The sequence below is a fragment of the Mirounga angustirostris genome, unplaced genomic scaffold (genome assembly GCF_029215605.1).
Source record: "Mirounga angustirostris isolate CCGP_5_RB_7025 unplaced genomic scaffold, mMirAng1.0.hap1 SCAF_2, whole genome shotgun sequence".
Classification (NCBI taxonomy): Eukaryota; Metazoa; Chordata; class Mammalia; order Carnivora; family Phocidae; genus Mirounga; species Mirounga angustirostris.
The window spans coordinates 169922022-169947281 of NW_026991710.1; the positions used below are offsets into that span (position 1 = coordinate 169922022).

The window sequence follows — 25260 nt, forward strand, 5'->3', positions numbered from 1 at the left end:
ATGCTAAAGAACTGACTGACAAGAACGTATCCCAACACCACACAAACTCCTACAGAATTGTGTAAACAGAACACAATATTGCTAATGTATCCAACATAAAAATTGTACCTACTGCCGAACACACACACACACGTGCACGCACACACACACACACACACACGCCAGAGAGATACACAAACGCACTAGGCTGCCCAGAACAGTCCTGTTTGTCAACTTCTCATTCACTCAATTCATCTGTTCAGCACTGCTAATGACCAGACGCTGTACAAGATAAACAATAAGAAATAACAAGAAACTAGGTTCAGTCTCTACCGTCACGAGACTTACAAGTGAGTGGCAAAAGCAATTTTTACTAAATGAGGGGGGAAATCACAAAATCTACATACAGCCTTTTCCCCTGGTACTAGTCAGTGTCTGCACTGATTAGACTGTGCTCAGACATGTGGCTTTACAGTAATGCGAACTAGAGGTCACCCACTGATATTCTTTCATCTGCAAAAAAAGTCTCTCCTTCTTGGCAATGACCATGTATGGCCAGCCTCTAGTAACGTTCATCCTCACCTTTTTCTCTTCTTCTCTTCTCGTTAATGTACTCTTCTTTACCTGTTGCTATAAATATCATTTTCTCCAGTATTAACACTGGCAGGTGGCAGAAGATGTATCAGGTTTGGAGGTTTGATCCTCTGAAGTGTGACTGGTGATGAAGCCATCATGTGTTAGGAGACTGGGGCCATGATTAAAATTCAGACTACTCACTTGGAGGAACTAGGAGTTACCTAGTTCTTCCTGAGCTCTAATGGGCACGTTGCTTATTTCTGAGTTTAGTTTTCTCTACTAGAAGTCTCACAGGTCTGGATTTTGGATGCTTCCTGGGGGGATCAACAAGGAGGGATGGACTCTGATTGTTGTCCACTTGAAGAGAGGAGCGCTAGCTGAGGGAGTCTGAGAGAAGAAACTCATGCCCCAACTCCTACCACACATCCCAGTAAGGAGTATAAGGGTTTTGTGGGTTTGTTTCATTTGTTCTTAATCCTAAACCAAGTGAAAGGCAGTGGAATTTTCATCTCAAGAAGCAGAGAGAAGGAGTGAAATTGGTTGGTGAGGTCCCCCAGCAATCTTTGGAAGAATTCATTTTCCTGACAACACTCAAAAATGACTTTTTTTGAATTTGCACCAAATTCTACACCAGATAAATAATAATATGTATTTACAAGAAATGCCATTTCTTCTTGTTGTCCAACCTGAGTTACTGTGCTTCTCCCCCTAAGGCTTCTTCCATTTTGTAAGCTGTGGGTAACCCTTACTTCATTATCTCAGCCTCCAACACTTCTCTCTCTGCTTGCTGAACTCTTCAAGATCCCATCTGCTCACTGCCACCTCTCTGTGGAGAACTCCCAATAGCTATGTCTCTGGAATTTATCTATTATCAATCACTGACATTATACCCCTAATCACTACAAGTCATTTTATTTGGCCTTTACTTTCTCCGACAACTCTACCTTTTCAAAACTGATTATCACCATTCACTGTCTTGTCCTTCTCTAATTTTCCTATTGCCATTAATGATCCTCTTCTCTCCTCATTAGAACTAACTGTGGTGACCTACTCCCCAATCTCCTCCCTGCAGTCTCTACAATACTGAGCTAATGAGGGGGTTAGGGCTTGACTGGAGAGGGAAACGGGAAGCAGCTGATTGGTGTTCTTCAGGAAATAGCATTGTAATGTCTCTTTTACCTCTAACCATGACTGGGGGACACTGATGTGACCAGATCGCCTGGGAACTCTGCTCTTGTTACAAGAATCCTTTGCAATGGGGCCCAGTATGGCCCCCTGATGCCTGCCACAATAAACAGAGTCTCCTGCCTGGTGCTTCCATCATTTGTTGTCCCATCTTCATTTTAATAGCCCTCAAATGAATTCTCCTTCAAACTAGTACATTTTTTATAGTTCCTTTGCACCACCCCCTTTCATGAAAGAAACTAACATAGGGCTCCATGGTTAACAGGTACTTTTGCCTAATTGAGAAAACTAAGGGGGCGCCTGGGTGGCTCAGTCGGTTAAGTGTCTGATGCTTGATTTCTGTTCAGGTCCTGATCTCAGGGTTGTGAGATTAAGCCCTGTGTCGGGCTCCATGCTGGGCGTGAAGCCTGCTTAAGATTATCTCTCCCTCTGCCCCTTCCCCCACTCTTAAAAAAAAACAAAAAAAACTAAACTAAACTAAAAAGGTCTTTGTGTTTTTAAACGGAAATTTGAGTCATTACAGCATAACATAAGTTCTTGGGCATCACGGTCAGACAGAGCTGAATTCAAGGTCCTGCTCTTAAACTGACCTCCATGTTGTGTGGTGGATCTGAATCCTTGATAATGCTTCCTTTCCTAAAAAAAAACAAAAAAAGGTACTGGCCATTTATTGAAAAGTGTCTTCTCTGGTATAATTTGCTACATTTCTTCTATTTTCTCCAGAGAATGGTGGCAGAAAGGTAAGAGAGTAATGCCCACTGCAGAGATAATCCTCCCGCGCAGAAAGCCACTTTCTCTTTTCTCTTTGCATCCCACTGCACACAATCAAGACATTTTAAGGGGTGCCTGCGTGGCTCAGTTGGTTAAGCGACTGCCTTCGGCTCAGGTCATGATCCTGGAGTCCCGGGATCGAGTCCCATATCAGGCTCCTTGCTCAGCAGGGGGTCTGCTTCTCCCTCTGACCCTCCCCCCTCTCATGTGCTCTCTCTCAAATAAATAAATAAAATCTTTAAAAAAAAAAAAGACATTTTAAAATTCTGATTTTAAGACCGTATCAAAAGAATATTTCTTTTTATTGTTGGCTTGAGTAACAGCTGCCAATAGGGCTTGACAAAACATTTAAAAGTAATAGAATTAGAAGCACTGTGATTAGTGTGTTGTCAGGGCAATCATCTTTGTTTTCATTATTAAAAAAACTATCAAGATGCTCACTGAGTGAGAGGAATGATGTGGAAAGTAATATGGGAGGACAAAGCGTAGCAAAGTTATGGGTGTTTAAAGATTCCGGAAATGTTTTCATTTTGATTCCCATTATAATTAGGTTCCTAGCAGATGGAGAGAATGTAAATCACATCCTAGCAGGAGACAGACACTGGGTTCCCCAAGACACAAAGTATGCTGAAAAGACAGCTGCTTTTATCCTAGGGAGGTGACAGCCCGACTTTGTGTTTTGTAGGATTTAAAAAATAATAGTTTATTGTATACTGCCTATTCCAGCTTCTCCACCCCACAGTCAGCAAGAAATAGCAGAACGTGTGACTCAGTAGCACCCAGGTCCCAGTAACCTATGGAAAGCGGAGTTATTTACCTCCTAGACGAGGTCTGCTAAATCTGTGGAGGGGGATCTCTAACTGTGGTCAAGTCCTAAAAAGCCTGAGAAGAAGAGAAGGAATACTTGTTTATCTCTGGGGGTGGGTGGGTTGGGGGGGACTAGCACTGTGGGTGGTAGCATAGCATTTCGTCAACTGTAATCCTCCCGAACCTAACCCAAGAAGATTTCAAAGTTAGCTAGTCTGCCTATACACAGGGTTTCCGCACATAGCTCTGGATTCAACCTTGAATTCACACCATTCTAAAAACGTTCCTCATGCAGTTGGTTGGTGTCTGATAGGGCAGATATTCTCTGCAGTGGGTACCGCCCAGGTCTGAAAATTCCTGGTAAATTCCACCTTTCCCAGAAGAAGAAAGGAAGGTTTCCAAGGAGAACAGGCTTTGGGTACCAAGTGGAATATGTCGCTTCTCAGATTCCTGATGTGAAGTTAGAGAAAGGGGGAGAGAGGAAGACCAGTGGTCTTCCATGCACTGAGCTGGAAGATGACAGAAGACGACAGGGAGATTTACCAGTTGAAGGAGAGACCTATAAATGATGTCAGGAAGAGTGAGATTTTCTGTCCCTGCAATAGCTCTCAGTTAGTTCCCATCGGTGAAGCCCTAATGAAAAGCCATTCTCTATTATCCACGCCAAGGTTATCAGTGCACATTATGTTCTACATGAGGTTCAAGCAGCATGAACACAAACCCTCCCCGAAGTGCTTACATCTGATGCCTGGAGCAAATGCAGCAGGACCATTAAGAGCAGCACAATATGTATTCATACAAGCTAGGGGATTTCAGTGATGACAGGGGCAAGACAATGGCGGCAAGGAGGGTGGTGGTGGGGGGGGGCGGAAAGGAGGAATAGAGCAGAAAGCCATTTGTGGGTAAGAAAAATGAAGTGGAAATGCAACTCAGTGGCAAACCTCCTGGTGCACAGAAAATTAAATTATTTCTCAGCCTTCCAAGACTCTTTCAAATTATGCTCAATTACAGAAGGCAAATATTTATCCATGTTCACAACGTCCATGCAATCCAACCCATCCTGGCAGTAAAGCTTGTTGGGTTTCCGTGTGAGCCAATGCCCTTTGGCTTTGGGCTGGCCCTGTTGCATGCTCTGAGGTCCACAGGCTCCTAGCCCCCAATGCCTTTCCTGCCCGGGGCTCTCCTTGGAATTCTTGGTGTTGGAATTATTGTTTAAGGACTGGTGCAAGGTTATGGTCCTTTCATCTGATTTTTTTTTATCTCTAAACATTAAACTTAATAGTTACTTTGGACAGAGGCACTTGCATTAGATCCAGTGGAATGATGCCTTTAAGCCTATAAAGATTAATACAGAGGAATTTACATGACTTTTAGGACCTGTTTTAACAATGCCCTGAAGTTCAATTTGGACTGGAAACTCTGAATACCACTTTCCTGGACACAAAGACCCCTCGGTCTTAGAACATCATAAACAATCCATTTATTCATAGAAAACCTCTCACTATAAGGAAATATGCTGAATGTGTCAAAAAAAAAAAAAATGGTTTGGGGCCGTGAGAGATGCTTTTGTTGTTCTGAATGCCCCGAAAGAGGACACAGAGGGGCAGTTCCCAAGATAACGAGAAGTCTGAAAAGTAAACAGGAAAATACAACCTTGTCCAATCTGAAAACCGTGAATTTTTGAAGGCAAAAGGACTGGTGGTTCAACTTTTATTTATTTATTTTTTTCCTAACTCTCATGGCTCAGGCAAGGATTTTCTCTCTGTGATTTGGCTTGTTCCCATTCTGACAAGCTGGTTTACCTTGTGCAAGTTTTTGGTCTTTGTTTTTATAAAGGCCATAAGGATGGAAAGGTTAAAACCCCACAGGGCTCTGCAGGTTATGACAGAAACAAGACATCTGAAAGCCTCCTGTGATTCTGGATCAATCTGAACCCACCAGAAGCTTTTCCAAAGTTAAGGACCTGTCCTGTCACCTGAAGCACAAGTGATTTTGGTTTAGGAAACAACTGTAGACCAGCTAGCTGCTTATGATGACAGTACTCATCATGGGGAATTTCCACAGCATTTGGTGACAGGGTCACACGTCGATAAGAGATCCTTCTATGCTAAGCAATTACTCAAATCCCCTAAAAGTCATCCGAGGAGGCTCTAAGTCATTTTGCAATGTTTTAAAATTCTCTGATACAGAGATAGGTGAATAATAATGCAGAAATATGTTTATATATTTGTCAAAGGATTCTAAGAGGCATGATCCTTTCTTTGGGTCTCAGTTTATAATTTCGTCTTCCCATCTTACCCAGCTTACCTGGAGGCAAGCACTTCATATATTCTGGACAAAACCTCTTGTGTCTACCTGGCCAGCCAGAGCTCCCCACAACTCAAAATTGTCACCCTTTGAAGGACTGACATCCAGACCTTTCATAGCTGACCATGATTAAAACCATGTCTCGTAATGAACTGGTTTTAATAAAAACAAACAACAAACCAACCTCGCTCTAAGTTGTTAAGTAACCATCTTCAACCTATGCTGAGCGAGAGTTTAAATGAGAGAAAGGAGAAATTTCACATTACCTGACATCAAGCACCTTTCCCCCCACCTGTTAGAAACCTGTGAGTTGATGACAATATGATTAATTCTTTGTGTGTAGTCCAAACTGCTACATTTCTGTGACAGTTCTGAGATTAAATCCATACTTTTAAAGGAGGAAGTAAGTCAAGAGTACCCTCACCAGGGTTTAGTGACCTGCTTGCTGGTTAAAGCAAAGCTATTTCTGTTAGCAGCCCATTTGGCCAGTACCTGGCATGCAGTGAATGGTTTAATTCTCCAGAGGAATGGGGGGATATCAAGGACGGAGATCTGAAGACTGAAGGTGTTCCCTTTGAAATGCAGCAATTTTGGCTCTTCCAGTAGCTGTCCACCTTGATGCCTTTCATCTGAAACTACTTCCTAAGGGGCAGGAAAGAGAAAAGAGGTGTAATAATGAAGTATCCAGTTTCTGCCACATTTCTTTCCATAGATAGGTATGCTCCCTACCGTGTGTCTCCTGGAAATAGACAAACAGCATGATACACACACACACACACACACGCACACACACTTCTTTGAGAACCCTATATCCTTGCAAGGTCAGGACTGGGACTCAAAGCTGCTGATTAATAAGGATGTGGGCAGAAAGAAATAATTGTTCTTCATTATTTGTGTTGCTTAGGCTTTTAAACACACCATGCCTTTCTTTAAAACTAAAAGACCTCCCCTGCCCCAAGCAAACTGTTATACGGTTGAGTTTCCACAACTGTGTGAATTTCATCTGCTATAACCATAATCAAGGGATGTATTCAGATTTTACACTGAAAGTTGAACAACGACTTCACCCTTTCACCACCTCTACCCTTTCACATGTTCATCATGAATACGGGCATTATATAATACTTATTCTTTGGTTCAAAATAAATGTTATAGAGTGCACATATCCTATTTATTTGTAGTAATGTTCATTAAAGTTATGCCAAAAAGCCAAGACAAAAGTTGTTTATCAAGTTAGTTTTAGCTCAGAAAAAAGAAATCAGATTCCTGAAGATAAATACTCCTCTATTTTTCACTGAGAAATCTTTATAATTATATTTAATACAAACACAATTCACACAATTCACCTACATTCTATTGAGCAAACCATCTTATTTTTTTTATTATATTAATCACCATACATCATTAGTTTTTGATGTAGTGTTCCATGATGAGCAAACCATTTTAATTGGTTCCAAATTTGTGGTGTCTAGAATCCTACTGGAGAGATGATAAGCCAAATAAAATAACCGACATGATTTCTGCAAAAGGTTAACCTGCCTTTGGGGTGAGGTCGTTAGTGTTACTGGAGATAAGAGAGCTCCCTAAATCCATTTCTTAAAGTCACCATTAATTGACTTCTAATTCCCTTGCAGAGGTACAATAAATAAGAAAACTGAGATCCTTTAATTATGTCCTGTAATCTTTCCAGATTCTAAAAGATTGTGAGAAGTCAGGCAAGTAGGCTTATAAATACAATAAAACTTACATTTCAATTATCAGCGAGTAAAAGCAGCTCCAGAGGTTATCTTACTGACTCTTGTCTAGGTGCAGAATAACAGGAATAAAAACATGTCTTACTAAGACGCGGCTGTCCAGCTTTTACCCGTCACGTACACGTAACTGTTAATCAGTTGCTGGTATCTCTTCTCAGGACTAAATGATTCAATTCCAAGGTCATTTGCTCTGGTTCTTTTAATGAGAGGGTGTTTCTTGGGGGCTCTTGGGTTAGTGGTGAACTTTCTGTGATGTAGGAAATGTTCTCTATCTGTGCTGCTCAATATGGTAGCCATTGGCCACAGTGGCTGTTGAGCACTTGAAATGTGGCTAGAGCGAGGAAGGAACTGAGTTTTTCATTTTAATTAACTTAAATTTAAATATCCACATGCGGTTGGTAATTACTATACTGAACAACAGAGTGCTAGGTAGTTCCTAACAGTGTGGGTCTAGGAGTTGAGCATGACAACATAGTGACTGGCATCTGATGGGGGCTACAAAGAGTGGAAGGATCATGGCAGGATGGGGAGGAGAGATAATTTACTCCAAATGCTGAGTTGAGGTCTTTTACAGATGCTGATCACTGGTTCCTTGTTGAGATTTAATGAGTGTCCACTGGAGCTATGCTTGAGCTGGACTCTGAGTTTATAAAACCATCTCCACCACCAGGGAGCTCACAGTCTAGTGAGAGGCTCAGTACAGTAGGCATCTGATTATCATATCTAAGTATTACAAATACATGTCTACCTAGGAGGTCAAGGCAAAGTACAGGGTATAGCCTAACCCAGATGGGAAGAGAGGCCAGGAAAAGAAGTGTGGAATTACCAGAAGAAGTGATATTTGAGCTGAACCTTGAAGTTAAAGATCGGGGATAGTCACAGGAGAAGGCAGGGGTGTGTACTGGGGGCAGTGAGCAGGGTATGCACAAAGGTATGAGGCGAGGCAGAGCTGGGATAGGTTAGGGTAGAAAGTGAGTGGCTGGAGGTGATGAAAATCAAATCATGAATTCTCGCTTGCTATGCTAAGGACTTTGTACTTAATTTTAGAACATGGATACTCAGGTTTTAAGGTGTATAAGAATCTCTGGGGGACTGCATATACTCAAAAGACGATGAATCTTGTAAACCAAAATTGGAGGCACAGGACTCCAGTCACATTTCCATGGTCTTCAGCAGGTTACTTATTTTCTTTAGGCCTCTGTTCCTTAGCTGGGCTTATTCATGGCCAAGCAAAATCATCAGCCTGATACTCTATTAAGCTCTTTTTGCAATTCTAGTGTAAGGTTAGAAACAAGTACAAATAAGGAATGTACTTATTAAAACCACGTGAACGCCACACAATAACAACAGTGTGGACTCTTCAAAGTATATTTGGGCTCTCTAAAGCATACCCCTTTTCTTCAAATAATCTAACTTGCCTGAATGTACAGAGAAGTAAATTGAGGTCAGAAGATGAAGTGTCTTGTGCAAGATGGTGCACTTCTTAGTGTAGCGCTAGGCTATTTTAATATTTAGAAGTCATATCGAGCACCATCACACCAGAAGAGAACTGTAGTTTTAAATTATCACGTACCTTGTTAAGAGATGAAAATTTGAAGCCCAACCTTACCCCCAAAGAAAGTCCTCTTCCTCAAGTTACAGGGTTAGTGATGGAACGAAGACTAAAACAGGGCAACTTGACTGTGGTCTAGTATTTTTTCTACATTTCCCTGCCTTTTTCTATCCTATGCTTGATTTTTTTTTTTTTTTTTGAGTCATGTGAAGGTCAGACTGTTATTAACTCTGTCCCGTAAATAATTTTTCACTGTGCAAGATATATATAAAGACGACATAAGTCAGTCTGTATTTGCCCTATGGTTATATATACTGCCTAAGCGGTCCCTGAAATGCAGAGTGGGGAATATTAGAAATTTTTAATAGATGTCCACTTATAATTATCACAGAGGAAAATGGTACTTTTAGAAATTCCTGCTTTAGGGCCTCCAATTTAAATACAACCATGATTTATTTTTGCTTTTTTTTAAAGCTTACTTTCATCTCCACACATTGAACCAGTGTCTCATAATCTTGTACAAAATATTAAGCAATCCTAGTTATTCTGTAACACAACAAGTAATTATTAAAATGAAGAAGCCCAATAAGGAACTAATCATTGTATTTATATATTTATAAAGGCACAACCAGCTTCAGAGTTAAAGAAACTCCTGAGTACAAAAATAATAAATTATACTTAGCAAAGAATTCCCAGTTATGCCCACAACCTACTGTACTCTTTTCAGGGCTGGGCCTGGACATCTGTATTTTTAAATGCTTTTCGGATGATTCTGATGCCCAGCTGGGTTTGAGAATCACTGATACAAACAACTCTGTTGAACTAGTTCTGAGTCACTCAGTGGATATATCACCCCAAGCGTGAGGCCTGATACTCGCTTCATTTTTCCTATCTGCCTCCTATATGACAAGGACCTTATGTTAAATCTCCAGTTCTATTGTTAAATTGATATCTGCATTAATTAAACCAGAAAATAGGGTCTGGCCAGCTTATTTCCTATAAAATGTACCCAAAGGCTATGGTTGGTGGTGGTTCTAGTCTGTCTCCCTCCTCATTTCACACTGGGGGCTGTTAGCTATCCAGATCCTGGAGTTGTGGCCAGGAAAAGCCTGAGCTTTGTGAGCTCTTTATGTTGATTTAATGAGACAGGCAGCAATATTCAGGTGGGCTTCAGGGATACTAAAACAGGCAGGCCGAATTTACATATTTGTGAGACAAAACCGTTTGAACTTAAGCATGTGCGTGTGCACGCACACACACATACACACACACAGAAATTATGTCGCTGTGGTGTGTTCCTTTAAATGCTTTACGTGAACAATATTTCCCAAGGTTGCATTATTGATAAACACAAGAACTACATCTGGAGGAAATCCTTTGAAATTAGATTCTAAATCCACATTAATGCCAAGCAAGTAATGAGTATCGAGAGGTACTGAATAGGAGGGCTGGGAGCAATGGAGAAAAAAAACTAGTTGTTTTTCCTTTTTTTCTTCCTAAGATGGGGCAAGTGTTTAATTCCTTGCTTTCCCTGAGTTCAAGGTTTGTTTGAGCTGTGTGTGTGTGTGCATGCGTGCACACCCATGTGAGACAGATACAGAAAGAAATAAAACAGACAGTAACAGAAACCTAGGTCTTAAAATGTTACTGTTTTATAAATATACCACCATTCCTCAACCTTTGGTTTGAATTCACCAAAGGAGATGATGTCAAGCACACACACACACACACACACACAAAATGGCAGCTCTAATTATCATAGAAACACAGGAACAGGAAGGACAAGAAGTCATGGGTTGTTCTCTTATTCTCTTCTCACCTTCAGGCAGATTTTTAGTTAAAAAAAAACAAACATAGCCGATTTAACTTCCCAAAGACAGTTGTAGATGTATTTATCAGAACAGGTCTTCAAAAACCTGAAACTAAATTATGTCTTACCAAGGTGTAGGTGGTCTTTTGTTTTTGTCATTGAGAGAAACCAGTACTATTATTCAGATGAAATAACCCCAGAGCAAAGGAGAAGCCAGCAGAGCAGCCCCTGCAGGAGGTACAGGGGAGGAGGGCAAGCCTGGAAAGGGACAATGTTTCTGTTCCAGGACTAAAACCCTCCACAGGACTACAGTTTGGTGGGACCATTATGTCGCCAGACCCTCACTGGTTCTAAGAGGACAGAAGACTTGGGTTGGGAAGCTGTCTCCTTCCAAGGTTTCCAGTGAGGGGGGAGATTTTACTTATTTTATTGGACATAACTTCAATAAGCTATGAATAAAATGAAAGACGTCACCATGATCTTCAACCAGGCTTCTTTCTTGATCAAGAGGACAGTCCTAGTTGGGCACATATATGTTGCTATTTCTTTGAGACATGAAAGATGCACTACAATAAACATAGCAACTATTGCAACCAAGCTTGTACCTGTTTCTAAGTCACAAGAAACATTTTTAACACCGTGATGATGGAGGCAAATGCCAGTACAGTCAATTTCAGTAGAAATGCTTCTTGAAAGATGACCCATTACTTTTGACTAAGAAGTCAGGGTTCTATCCGAGTTATAGAACATGAGTCATCACTGTATACAATATTTTCAGCTCATACCACACAAGTTGGGGGAGCTAATATTAATGTGTGAAGTCTGCTAGAGGTTCAAAGAGTGAATTGTTGCTAAGGCTTTCTTAAAGTGGAACAGTTTTAATGGGTTAGTAACTATATAATTTTCCCCTCTCATTAAATACCACATACAAAGCTGTGAGAAACGTGACACGGATGATTTGGGATGTTGAAGTGGTTTTAAAGGAACCTGGGCAGAAGGCCCTGAACATGTTCACTTATTAGGAAGGTAAAAATCCAGAAAGCCAGATTCTCTCAGAAACAAAACCCAGAGATCAAGACCGTAGACCGCACAGTTGTGTTCTGAAAAGCTACAAGTTGTGTTGCAATCTTTCTGTGGGCCAGAAAAGTTATTCAACCAAGGCTGACAATCTCTCACCACCCCAGGGGGAAGCCTGGCTTTTGTTGCTCATGATACCTGTCACTACATCCTGTCAATAGCAAGTACAACCAAGCCCCCCCTTTAAAATGAGCTTTATTGGACATACTAGGAGAGAGAATCACTGGAGATAAATAGATTATGACAAATGGGGTCAAGAGTATTTCTACTGGAAAACATTTCTCTAATGCAAAATTACAGTGTTTTAAGAAGTATCTCTAAATGATGAAATAAAGATATTTGGATTCAATTTAGAGGAAGAATACCATTTTCCCTAGTACTGATGAAGAAGGGTCTATTACCCATAGGAAAGGAGAGTGGTTTGGAAAAGCTGTGTTTAGGGCCTCATTTTCATGACTTCCACTGCAATTCATATTCATCTGTGAACAGTTGAGCTGTTGCAGAATCTGGTAGCAATCAAGAGGAATGAGAATAGATTATCTGAAAGTCACTTAGTTTTTTCTTTAGGCAAATGTCAAACTTACTGGTATATAATAGATATCAGCATTATTCAAAGTGAGATCAAAATGGCTATGAGGGCCGACTTCCAAGGCAGTTGTGATGAACAGATCCTCACAGGCACACTGGTCGGCAGTGGGTTGTCCATATGAGCCTGGAGGCTGGAAATCCTCCAAGGCCCCCCGTGTTTACTCCAGTTGACTCAGCCTTCAAAATCTGGCCAAGTTACTAAACATCTGACTTGAGTCATGATGCATTCAGTGGTAGTAATGACCTCAACTCATTATTTTTGGTTGCTGAATGTCTATTAATGCGTTTTATTTTGGAAAAATGTTCTTATTAGGGGTGGCGAAAGCAGATTAAGATTATCAAATAGCAATCATAGGATGACGTTTCACAACTCACATGGAAGTTCTTTCCTCTACAAAATGGTGCCCCTCTGAAAAAAGGCTCTTTTATGAGCAGCCATATATTAAGTGTGCCTTTCAAAATGACCTGTGCTACTTAAGAGATGAGGAAGTTTCAAGAACATAGGTTGGCATTGTGTCTCCTTTACTGGCTTATGTTCAGGATTCAGGTCATTGTATGTCTTCTATTGGTAAACATGAGTTTTCCAGCTCAGTGTCTTAAAAGCTAGTTACTGAGGAAATGCTCTGCATAATGGACTTAATGATCCAGGACTGGAATAGCAGGGATCTGGGATGAGGTGTGTCAGGAGAGCTATGCTATTTATATATGGGCAGAGCTTACACAGGCACTTCTGCATTATCCTTGCTGCTATTAATAAACTCGTACTCTTCGTGAGTAGCTAATTTAAAATGAGTCTTACATGATTAAAAGTACCAAAAATGGAAAGGAACCTTGAACTATCTCTGCCTTAGTAGCCCTAATTATTAATAGACTATGTATCCAGGATATAATATGACTGCCTGCTGATCGATAGGATTTATAATTGTTGTTCCCAAACTATACCCTTCAGTTGTTCAAGCGATTGCCTTCTGCACATCAAATAACTCTTGCTGTTCCTGTGGCTCATGCCATTCTCCTTTCTTGACATGGTAGCTCTTTCTCTTTTGCTCCTAAATGACATCCATGAAGGTTCACAAAGGGCTCTCAGAGATTGTTCTCTGATCTATTGCAATTGGGTCTCTGTTTTCTGAATCTGACTAGACTGCTAAGTCAGTTGATAATTCAGCACACAGTGTTTTCTGTATGTATTTATGTAACTCTTCTCTATTCTTTTTTAAATATTTTATTTATTTGAGAGAGACAGAGAGAGAGAGAGAGAGAGCTCGTGCACGCACATGAGCAGAGAGAGGGTCAGAGGGAGAGGGAGAAGCTGACTCCCCTCTGAGCAGGGAGCCCCATGCGGGACTCGATCCCAGGACCCCGGGATCATGACCTGAGCTGAAGGCAGATGCTTAACCGACTGAGCCACCCAGGCGCCCCGACTCTTCTCTATTCTTGAGTGCCAAGTACCTCATGTCCTCGGGCCTCAGCACATTATCAGACATACCATAACACAACTCTTGCTTTAGGATACGTATCCCCAGCAAGTCAGTGGTGTGTCTTCATTTTGCAGACCCTCAGCAATAGTATTCTCTATTGATACTGATCTTTAGGAAACCCCATGCTTTCATGATACCAAAAGAAGAATTCTAGAGAAAAGGCTGACCTGAAATGCCCAAGGAGTATTGTCCACACAGTAGACTCTCAAGTTGTAATCCAGAGAGTTACAGGACATACAGCCAAAAACCGCCACCTTGAGCTGTTTCACGGCACAATCTGTGATTGGTTCTCCAGTGAGGGCATAGGTCCCGAAGCTGTCGAGGAGCACGTGACATGCAAAGGGGTCCAAAAGGCAGTAACAGGATGTGGATTCATCCTCCACTGACATCACTTCCTGTGGGGAAACGGTGTATGAAATTGTTTCAGCTTGGAAATAAGGTCTGATTTAACAATGACTTTGCATGGACAGACACAGTTTTTTCAGAGTATTTTTATTGTCCTCATTTCCTTGATGTTAAATGCACTTTTTCTAGCAAAATAACTGCTTACATGGGGAACTCAAGAAATAGTTCTATTCAGTGTGTTGGAATTCTATAGGTTACAACAAAACTCATTTCCAAAATTCTCCTTTTTTTCAGTTAATTTGTGCAGTGCTGAATTTAAGAAAAACCTTAAATATTAACACCCGACAAGCAAACTCTGTCTTGAAAAAGGTCTATTTCTGAAAATCTCATTCAATATCCTTAAGGTAATATTTATTTTCCTTCAAATATTTTATCCTCTTTCCACCAAATTCATTCATGAGGGACCGTTAAATAAATGGTTTTGATAAGATGTACGAGAATATTTCACCTTCCCTGATAAGAACTTTGGTTTGTGTGACTGGCTGGGTAGAGCATAAATATAACACCATCTGGATGAAAAGCTTGTGAGGAAGTGCTCAACTGAAAAACTAAAGTGGTAAAAATCAAGGCAAAGCAAACCATAATGGAAAAGAGCAAAATCCTGCCCCTTTATGAAACCCATGGAACTTCATGCCCGCAAAACGTGCCCCTGGTTGTACCAGGGCTGAATAAACAGCAGAATGCATTTGCAACAAAGAGTACAGGCTAGTTGCAGAGAGAGCTGGGCAGGGTAAATGTAATCCATTGTAGCAAATGGGAATTTTCTTCTCCTAAAAAAACAAGATTTTCCTTTTATTCCTTTTGCCTGAAGCACCTCCTGGGAGGGACGATCCCAGGGCTAGCTGGAACAGGTCATTGTGTTCCAGCAAGATAATTCACCTGCTTTCATGCAAACTGACTTCAGACAGACATAAAAGGAATCCCTATCAGACAGATAAATCAGAGGTTTCACTTAAAATAGTAATAACAGTGCAATCGTTGCTGTGTCTGTCTCTCTTGTTGTTACCCTCCTCATACACTTCCTCATTTTCTTGTCTCTCTTCTGCTCTCCCTTGGACCGTATCACTTTCATATGTACTCCTATACACAGGGCAACCTACGCTCAATAATTCTCAATGCCTTCATTAATTCACCAGAATATATTTAGCAACTACTGTGTTGCTGAACATTTCAACATGTTCTAATCCCTAGGATTAGAAGTTTCTTTTATGAACACAGCCTGTATGCCCTGAGCCCCCTCCTGACCTCCCTCCGCGGAGGCCGCAGGGAAAGTCAATTCAGACAGGGACACACTCTGGGAGGAAGGACAGAAGTAAAGGTTTTATATACCAGGAATGGGCGCATAACGGTACGTGTCTGTGTGGGTAATTACAACTGTATTCTAAAAGCAAAGAGAGAAGCTCTGGATCCTCTCTTGCTTCTCTTTTCCATTAGTATGGAAAAACACTAGCCAATACCTTGAGGATATTGTAAAGCACATGCCATCAACCCTCTGAAAAAACAAGAAAATGCTTACATATTTCACGGCAAACTCGTGTTAAAAGAGGGTAAGGTTAAATCTATCCCATGGTGGAAGCCAAATCCTATTTTTTCAAAAGGAAGACTAGGGTCTCACCTCCCACTTGCCCTGCTGCGTCCGCTTCTTTAAATGGATGTTCCAGTGCTCAGAACTGACGTCCGCACAGTGTGGTATGGTCAATGCAAAGGGAGTGGTGACGATCATGTCTGGAGGGCCACAGGTGACTTCAGGACTCAGGAGCACCTCGGATCCATCGGACTGGAGGCTTTACGGTTGGGAGAGGATACAAGAAGCGTGTAAAGAAGGGGGCGCATTTGAATGAGAATTTAGTTATAGACTGGGGCTTTCTTGAGGCTGAGGAAAAGGGTTTCCCAGGATTCCTTCCTGGATGGCACCCCACGTGCCCAGGGCTGGTCTGGGTGACAGCCATTTATCCTGAATGGCTCAAGCTCGTGGACTGAGTTTAGCTTAGATTTCAAATCTAGGTTTTTTTTTTTTTGTTTGTTTGTTTGTTTTAAAGATTTTATTTATTTATTTGAGAGAGAGAATGAGATAGAGAGAACATGAGAGGGGGGAGGGTCAGAGGGAGAAGCAGACTCCCCGCCGAGCAAGGAGCCCGATGCGGGACTTGATCCCGGGACTCCAGGATCATGACCTGAGCCGAAGGCAGTCGCTTAACCAACTGAGCCACCCTGGCGCCCTCAAATCTAGGTTTTGACAAACAAAATGACAGGTGCTTCTTCAGAAATATAGGGCAGAACAGAAGAGAGCAAAGACTTAGCTGGTGTGTCACACACCGGCTGCTGAATCCTTATTCCCGTTGATAACATTATCAATGACCAAAGCCGAGAGCTTTGTAGGAACTGCTGACCGGGTAATCTTCCCATCAGATTCCTTCCTCCCAACAACACGTTCTACAAACATTTTTAATGCTAATAAGTCAAAAAAAATTATTACGAACAAAGCAACCTTCAGACATACCCAGATTGAGTATGTCACTGCTGGTTTTGAAAACATTTGTTTTCTGCCAATGCACAAATACCTAGGTTATATAGTGATAGCATGGTAGACAGTTACAAATGTGTATAATCAAATACATCAACTCCTCACTATTTTAGTTCTAAATTGAAAGTCATTCCACCCAAACCTAGTGTGGACACTTTTCTGTATTGTGAATTATTCACAATGGGAATACAGAGTCATGAAATAATAAAAGGAGGTGAAATTTAACTAAAGGGAAATGATATCATTGAATGTTTCTTTCAATTTCTTGTCTTTTGGTTTTAATCTCTGTCCCCAAATGGTAAGGTGGGCTGGCTTATAGGCCAGAAGTCTGTTCATTCTTCCCCAACTGCTTCTGTGTTTTTGAACAAGCTATCTGATTTTTGGGGGGCCTGTATTATCACTTGTAAGAAGTACAGTGATATAGAATATAGTCCATAAAGCCATTTATGACTCTCAGATGAACAATGCTACATGAGCACTGGGATTGGTATTAATACAGAAGTTTTCTCTTACCCGACCTAGGAAGGGCATTTAAATATGTCATCCCTCATCAAAAAAGCCACCACTTGAGCAAGATAAAGATGAAATTTATCACCAAAAGATGCCACCTTTTCCATGGTCTTGTATAAACAGACAGTTTTCTTATGAGTACATGTTTCTGAGCTGCTTTTGTTGACATTGCTTGTTAGGAATGGTCCTACTCTAGCTCATGACCTGTAATTTGCTTCTGCATTACAAGTCCAGACACAGAAGGGGGCAGGGACATCGTCTCTCTATTCTATCTAAAACAGACCTGAACATGAATGCAGTGTCCTCCCCCCTTTCAGGAAGCCCCGAAGACGGATTTGCAAACTTCATCCACAGAGGCAACCACTGTCCAAAGTTGACAATTCTTCCCATACAACCAGGGTGCAAGGGGAACTGAAAATATGTCTACATCTCCCTTTAAGCAAAGCAGGCAGGCGAGGTGGGCGGGGATGGAAAGTAGTGTATGAGCAATAACAAATGCTGGCTGAACAGCCTGGATACAATAATATACTTGAGGTTTGCGGGGGGGGGGGGGGCGGGGAGGGGGGAAAGGTAAAATTCCAGTGTGAGCTCTAAGCAGCATGGCGTGGCGGCTTGTCTGTGGATGCCTGCCAGCGACCATTAGCGAAGGTTAAGCACTTTCCGTATAATTGCTGCTTGCCTTTATCACAGACAGGAATAGCAGGGATGCTTATGAGTGACCGATGACAAGCTCTCCTAAAAGAACTATTTAATTGCTTTCAGAGAATCATCCCCCTTGTTGAACATATTGTTCAAACATATGGGAATTTGGGGAATTATTTAATGCCAAATGAACTGAAATCAGCTAATTAGATGAACTCTCACACTCATCAATAGCAACGCTCCTTCCCGTAATAACTTAAATAGCATTAGGAGGCAGAGGCAGAGCACATTGAGTCTCAGGCAGAGCCGGCAACCGGCGCTTTGCATTAAGCAGGCACTGGGCATTTCCACCAGTGCAAAGGAAGTAAATCAAGATTTATATCTAATCCTCCTACTGTAAAAACATTGTGGGTGTAGGTCTCTGGTGAAGGAGCAAAACTTAAATCTCTCCATTGCCCCCGCCCCCATGATTAATAATAATTTGTCCCTCTCCGCCATCTTCTATCTATGGCAATCAGGGAGATTTACAAATATTAATTAAAGCTCTTCACACACCTGTGGAGGCAGGTGTTAACAGCATAAGGTCACAGAGTAGTCCGTCAAAACGATGAGCTGCAAAATGCACCCTAAATTTCTGACTCGTACACAGGCTCCTGATCTCTGTGACAGGATGTACTTTCCTTCTCTGTAACCACTAGCAGATTTCTGGTCGGGCTGCTGGCTCTCGTGACATTCCAAGTGAAGACAGGGGGAAAATGTAGTCCAAGTGTCGTCATGGATACAGACTTAGGAAACTGGAGGACGGAGGTCTGGGGAGAGAAGGCTTTAATTGGGCCTGGGCAAAAATGAAGATTCCTAAGGACAGTATGGATGGCATTTCAGTTTTCCCAGAGTACATCTGATAAGGAAGTACTCATGCTCTTGCTAGGAGAACAAACAAACAAACAAAAAACAAACAAAAACCCCCACATTTTGCTAAAATTGCTGTGAGCTAATGATAACTGTGAACTAATAACAGCAGTGATTGCAGGGCCTATCCTAGGAACCAGCTCCGGGCATCACGCACTCTAATGTAGTTGGAAAAGTCTGGCTGTGTTCGACTTTTGCTACTTGTCTTTTTCCTTGTGTTTGATCCATCCATCCATCCATCCATCCATATGCTGTGCATATTTATGAATACTTATGGATATAAAAAGATCAATAATTTAAGAGCTAGTTCTGTGCAGCCAGATGGTTTGTGGGGCAACTGTATGGTAACCAGGTTGTGAATTCAAATTTCTGCTTACACAGTGCAGCTGAGAGTTCTAGGGAAAACTCTGGCCAGCTTTGCAGAGAACCATGGAATATCCATGGGGGAGAGGGTGCTCGTAACAGTCACAGGAACATGTTGCCTAGTAATCTGGTCAGACACGAAGACTCGTGTTGCTGCTTTGTTTAGAACCAGAGAGGGAAAACATGGGAAGAGTAGCTACAGAGGTAAGAAGCGGGTAAAAGAACATCCCGATGTCCCACTTGTGTCCTCACTGTACTCTTCATAGCACTGCCCTCGATACCACAACCCTCGTCTGACTTTTTCTGTCATGAAAACCACAGCGTGGCAGAAGGGAAAGCCCAGGCCTCTCTGAGCCTCACTTTCCTTACATGCAAAATAACACCTACTCTAAGACTGTTGTGAGAATTAAAAACAAAACAGAACAAAACAAAAAAAAACACAAAAAATACCTAATATGTGCTCAGTGGGTGGAGGTTCTGCTTCTCCCAACCCCGAATGCCCATTTTTCCTGCCTTTTGAAGAGCCTTATTTTTATAGGAACTGTGCTTTTTGAGATTGCTAATTGATTCAATAAATTACCATTCCAGCAAGATATGCTTTAATAAACATTTCACGGCCTTAGGGATGTGCACTATTTAAGGGAATTTAAAGCACCTTGGCAATGCTTCATCCTTACCTCCCACAGTATGTCCTCAACTCGGCAACCAGTGGAATCCCACCCAAAATGCCAATGTGTTCCCACCTTCAGGAATCCTAGCTGTTCTGCTCTGGAGCGCTCCGCGCTGCCTGGAAGTTTTCGTCCCGTCGGCCACATGACGGGCTCCCTCACGCCCTTCAGGTTTTTGCTCAAATAATGCCTACTAGGGACGCATTCCCTGACCATTCCTGACACCAAAGCTGACCTTTGCTTTTCCTTTTCTCTACTACACTTAACTGTAGTTAATACACTATATATGGTAATATACTATAGCATTTACATATTTGTTTCCTTTTGTCTCCCACAAAAGAGAATGTAAGCTCTATGAGGCCAGGGAATTTTTTTTTTTTTTTTCCCAGTTCGTCACTGTATCCACAATGTCTACTAGATGTCAGGTGTAAGCACTCAGAAGTAGTTGTTGAGGAGGACAGAGGAGTCAGCTTGAAGTAGTTCCTACTGGTCAAAAACTGGAACATTTTGAGTATCAAAGTAAATAATGGTAGTATAGGATTATAACCCACTGAATAACATAATTCATGAGATATATGGATATATATATGAATGAATAATGAGAAGGGAAAACTCTCTTATGCAGCAGGAAGCCAACTAATAAATGCAGAAAATCATTTGGCAACCAACCACACTAACATTGATTCAGTCAAGAATTATGAATAGATGCTAATCTACTTGGTGGAAGTTTAGAAATAAGAACTATTTATAGGGTTCGAAAGTATCTCCCCACAAGATACCTACTAATTACAAAGGGTAAAATACTACTTTACAGTGGAGAACCTTGGCAGACACCACCTAACCAAGTTATCAAAGTTAACACTGGCAGTGTTCACATTTTACTAATCCACGGGATGGATGGACAGAACACACCTCCTGATAGGACATAGTGAGAAGAACTTGGCATATGTCTGTAATATTCCTGCCAATAATATATAACCTGAATCTAATCACAGGAAACTATCAGACAAGCCTAAATTGACGGACATGGTACAAAAGAACTGATCCACACTCTTATAAAGGGTCAATGTCATAAAATAGAGACAGATGTAGGAACTGTTTCAAATTACAGGAGACGAAAGACACATGGCAATAGAATGTAATGAATGGACTTGGATTTTCATTTGCTACAAAGGACGTTATTCAGGTAACAGGCAAAACATGAATAAAGTTTGTGGAGTAGATAATAGAAGTGTATCAATGTTAATCTCCCGGTTTTGAGAATTGTGCTGCAGTTATATAAGAGAATTCCTTTTTAGGATCTACACACTGAAGTATTTAGGGGCAAAAGGACATCTTGTTCACAATGGTTCCAGAAATATATATGTGTGTGTATGTAGATCTGTATTTTGTGTGTATATGCACACACGTACACATACGGAGAGAGAGCAGAATATGGTAAATTAGTAAAATGTTAACAATGGTGAATACAGCTGTGGGATGGCTGGAAATGATATTCTTGCAACTTTTCCTTATTTTTTTTTAGATTTTATGAGAGAGAGAGAGAGTGCAAGTGGGGGGAGGTGCAGAGGGAGAGGGAGAGAATCTCAGGCAGACTCTGTGCTGAGCACAGAGCCCAATGCAGGGCCCGATCTCCCGACCTGAGCTGAAACCAAGAGTTGGACACTTAACCCACTGAGCCACCCATGCGCCCCCATCCTTAAGTTTGAAGATGTGTCAAAAATAATTTTTTTGAATGAATGAATGAATGAATGAAGATAGAGGCCCAGGGAAAATTTTCCAGACTTCTTTTTTTTTTTTTTTAAGATTTTATTTATTTATTTGAGAGAGAATGAGATAGAGAAAGAGAGCATGAGAGGGGGGAGGGTGAGCGGGAGAAGCAGACTCCCCGCCGAGCAGGGAGCCCGATGCGGGACTCGATCCAGGGACTCCAGGATCATGACCTGAGCCGAAGGCAGTCGCTTAACCAACTGAGCCACCCAGGCGCCCTCCAGACTTCTTATAATGAGATCAGCGGGGTCACTGACTACTGCATAAAATGTGCGTTAGAGGGTAACAGGCGCTGCAGCTGGTGGCCCAAGCTTGGCCACACCAGCCACGTGGTAACTGCCACTATGCAGCATGCAGACACACACCAGTGGCCACAAAAGGTCACGCTCAACAGGTCCGCTGCCAGGAGGCAACTGCGATCCACTGCAGGTCTGGAGGTGGATCTGTGCACATTTTGCTTTTGCTCTCAGTATTTCTTGACCTGAGTCTGGACTGGTAATGTGTCACCCTCTTCAAGCAAATCAACCAGCTCCATATTTCGAGATGAGATTTTCATTGTTGTTGTTGTCTGCCATGCTGCGCTCGGTAATTACTGCTCCCGCCTTTCCTCCTCGTGGTCTATATTATAGATTAATGTAGGTTTGATCACCTTTACCCAGAGTATCACTCAGGAATGCAGGCAGGAGAATAATGATAGTTTTACTATGCCAGACCCTGGGTCGATACATAATTAAATCATATTTTAATGGAATAGACATAAAAGGCAGAGAGATGGAAGCTATACTTAGTCTTAAGATTGGAGCTCAGAAAACAAGGTAGCTCCAGTGTCCTACAGTTTCCTGTCCAAGAAGGTACATAGTTTTAACTCTTATTATTCTCTTTTTCTCTTTTCATTAAAAACCTCCTATATTGACCTGAATGCTAACATTGCTGTGGATGAAAATCAAGATCATAAAACGACAGTGTGAGAGTTCTCCCCCCTCCTCTCTTTTCCCTCCTTCCTTCCTTCTCTCTTACACCTGTTGTTTTATTGGAGTCAGATACCTGTCGCATTCTCCAGCTCTGACCAGATCGTTCAGCCAAGCCCCAGGAAAATGACATCACAGAACCTCCTGCGGAGAGGAGCCTCTGAAAGCCAGCGTGGCTCATCAGTCAACCCCAACACCATTAGCAGGTCTCCTGAGGACTTTCATTCTATAACTGCCATGTGTGAGTTAAGAAAAGACTTTTAGAAAGGGAGAATGGGGGGTTAGGAGCAAAACAGAGGACAAAGAGAGAAGTTAAGCAAAAGCTTCTCTTTGTCACTGTGGATTCCTCTTTCAGTGTTTAAGTGGTCTTGAAACTATAGAGTGGTTCAGAATTCTTTGGGCAGCTTATTGAAAATGATACTTGTGGACACCGCCAGTTAAGATTTTGATTCTGGGAATGCCTGGGTGGCTCAGTCGGTTAATCGTCTGCCTTCAGCTCAGGTCATGATCCCGGGTCCTGGGATTGAGTCCCGCATGCGGCTCCCTGCTCAGTGGGGAGCCTGCTTCTCCCTCTGTCTGCTGCTCCCAGTGCTTGTGTTCTCTCTCTCTTTGACAAATAAATAAATAAAATCTTAAAAAAAATTTGATTCCATATTTCTGGGACAGGGCCCAGGAACATACACTTTTTATTTGTGTTCCTTACATGCAAGGTAGCCCTGCTACTAACATTTGAGAAAAATTGTGTAGTTCTTGAGAAAACAGGGGCTTGGTGGTCTGTCCAATGTAGAGAGGGTAGGCTTCTGAAATGGAAGTTGGAGGCTGGTCAAGGTTAAATGCTCAGTCTTAAGGCCTCAGATGATGCTACTGGGGTGGAAAATACAACCACACAGGGACTGTCCTACATCCCCTTTCTCTAAGCAGCGTGTGGATTAATAAGCAAGGATGTCAGGTTGGGGGGGGGTTGATTAGCAGTAACTGGAAATAATGCTATAGCTCATCAAGCCATTATATTCCATTAGCTGGGGTGGGGAAAGGAGCAGTGAGAACAGTGGATTTCAACAAGCAACAAGCACAATTCACTGAGGATAGAAGCATATGGCTCTATGATGAAAGGGTTTAAAGATCTGGGTCACCCACTCAGTATTATCTGAAATAGGATCATAGGAGGGGAGATGGCATGAGAGGGGCTGGGGCGGGAGGGGAATTACGTTCATACTGGAGTGCGTATCTGAGTTTGCTGAAATGTGAGCAATACCACACTGAGAGATTAAACTGTTTGCATACATTAAACGGCTTTAGTCTACACACACATGGATAGGTGTTTACCAATTAATATACTAAAGGAATCACAAATCATATGTAAGCCACAAGTTCCTAGACACAATTTAAGCCTCATCTTTCATGCAGTGTCGGGCTTGTGTTCAGCTTGTTTACCAGGAGGAGCTGAACGATGGCTCATTGAGATGCTTTACGGTGAAAGACCGGACAGGAGTGTGTGGGTCTATGCGGCACATGGCTATGACAGTTTTTCTATCTACCAAGTTGTCTATGCACTCACATCTTGAGTGGGAAAAACAGCCTCTTCTGGGGTAAACCTGAGTCCCATTTCTAGGATCATTTTCTTTTAGGCTGGGAAAGGACCCAGGAGTTATCAGCCCCGATACTATTATTATTCAGATGACAAAACACAAGGCATGGCGTGGGGTGGAATGATATGGCCAAAGTTAGACCTCGCCCGTGACAAAGTGGGGACTAGACTCTTCTGTCCTGTTAGTGGTGGTGGTTGAGGGGTATGTGTGGGGGCAGGCAGGGAAAGGAACCGATATTCCCTGGGCCGCATCCCCCAAACCTGGCATTTCTAAGGTAAAACACTAGCATGAGAGTTATAAGGGTGTATTCGTAGGGACTGAGTCTTAGTATGATGGCGGGGCACCGAGGTACAGTGATTGCAACAGAAGTTTGGAGGTAGTTTCCCATTATAACCGTGCTACAGACTTAGTGGCTTGAGACGACCCAGACTCACTATTCACGCAGTTCTGTAGTCAGACATCTTACTGAGCTAAAATCAAGGTGCCAGTGGGGCCGCATGCCTTCTTGAGGTGCTAGAGACGACTCATTTCCTTGCCTCTTCCATCTGCCACTAGCAGAGCATCCTTACAACTCTGTATCTGACGCTGATACTTGCACCTTCCTCTTACAGCGACCCTTCCATGAGCCCACCTGCATAACCCAGGGTAATTTCTCCCTCTCAAGGTCCTTAACCTTAATCACACCTGTAAAGCCCCCTTTGCCATGTAGCATAACATTCACAGGTTCAAGGGATTAGAATGTGGACATTTTTGGGTGTGGGGGGGGCATTCTTCTGTCTGCTACCTGGCTTTTCATGGCTTGTTCACTTTGAAGGTAGAACCTAGAGATCCCCCTGCTTCTGCTTCCTGAAACCCTGTTGTCTCCAAGACACTACACAACTGGAACAAGGTATCAGTTGACCTTTGGGCATGCCCATCCTCATTTCCAGAGTGAAGCTCCTCATCTCGTACACTTTACGGAGTCCTGGGAAGTTACTATTCCTTTGTCTTAAAGATGATAACCAAAGGAGTTAGGAAGTTGGTCATCT

General features: G+C 42.1%; 1 protein-coding gene across 2 annotated transcripts in view; it reads right to left on the minus strand.

Moving 5' to 3' along the window:
* UNC5D (unc-5 netrin receptor D) overlaps nt 1-25260 on the minus strand; it is a 541726-nt gene that overhangs the window by 20131 nt on the left and 496335 nt on the right. For both annotated transcript variants that reach the window (XM_054508603.2, XM_045879822.2), the window contains 3 exons: nt 15905-16073; nt 14052-14279; nt 6118-6267 (listed from right to left, as the gene is read on the minus strand). In XM_054508603.2, coding sequence (XP_054364578.1) covers nt 6118-6267; nt 14052-14279; nt 15905-16073 — 547 coding nt within the window. The remainder of the gene's footprint in view (nt 1-6117; nt 6268-14051; nt 14280-15904; nt 16074-25260) is intronic.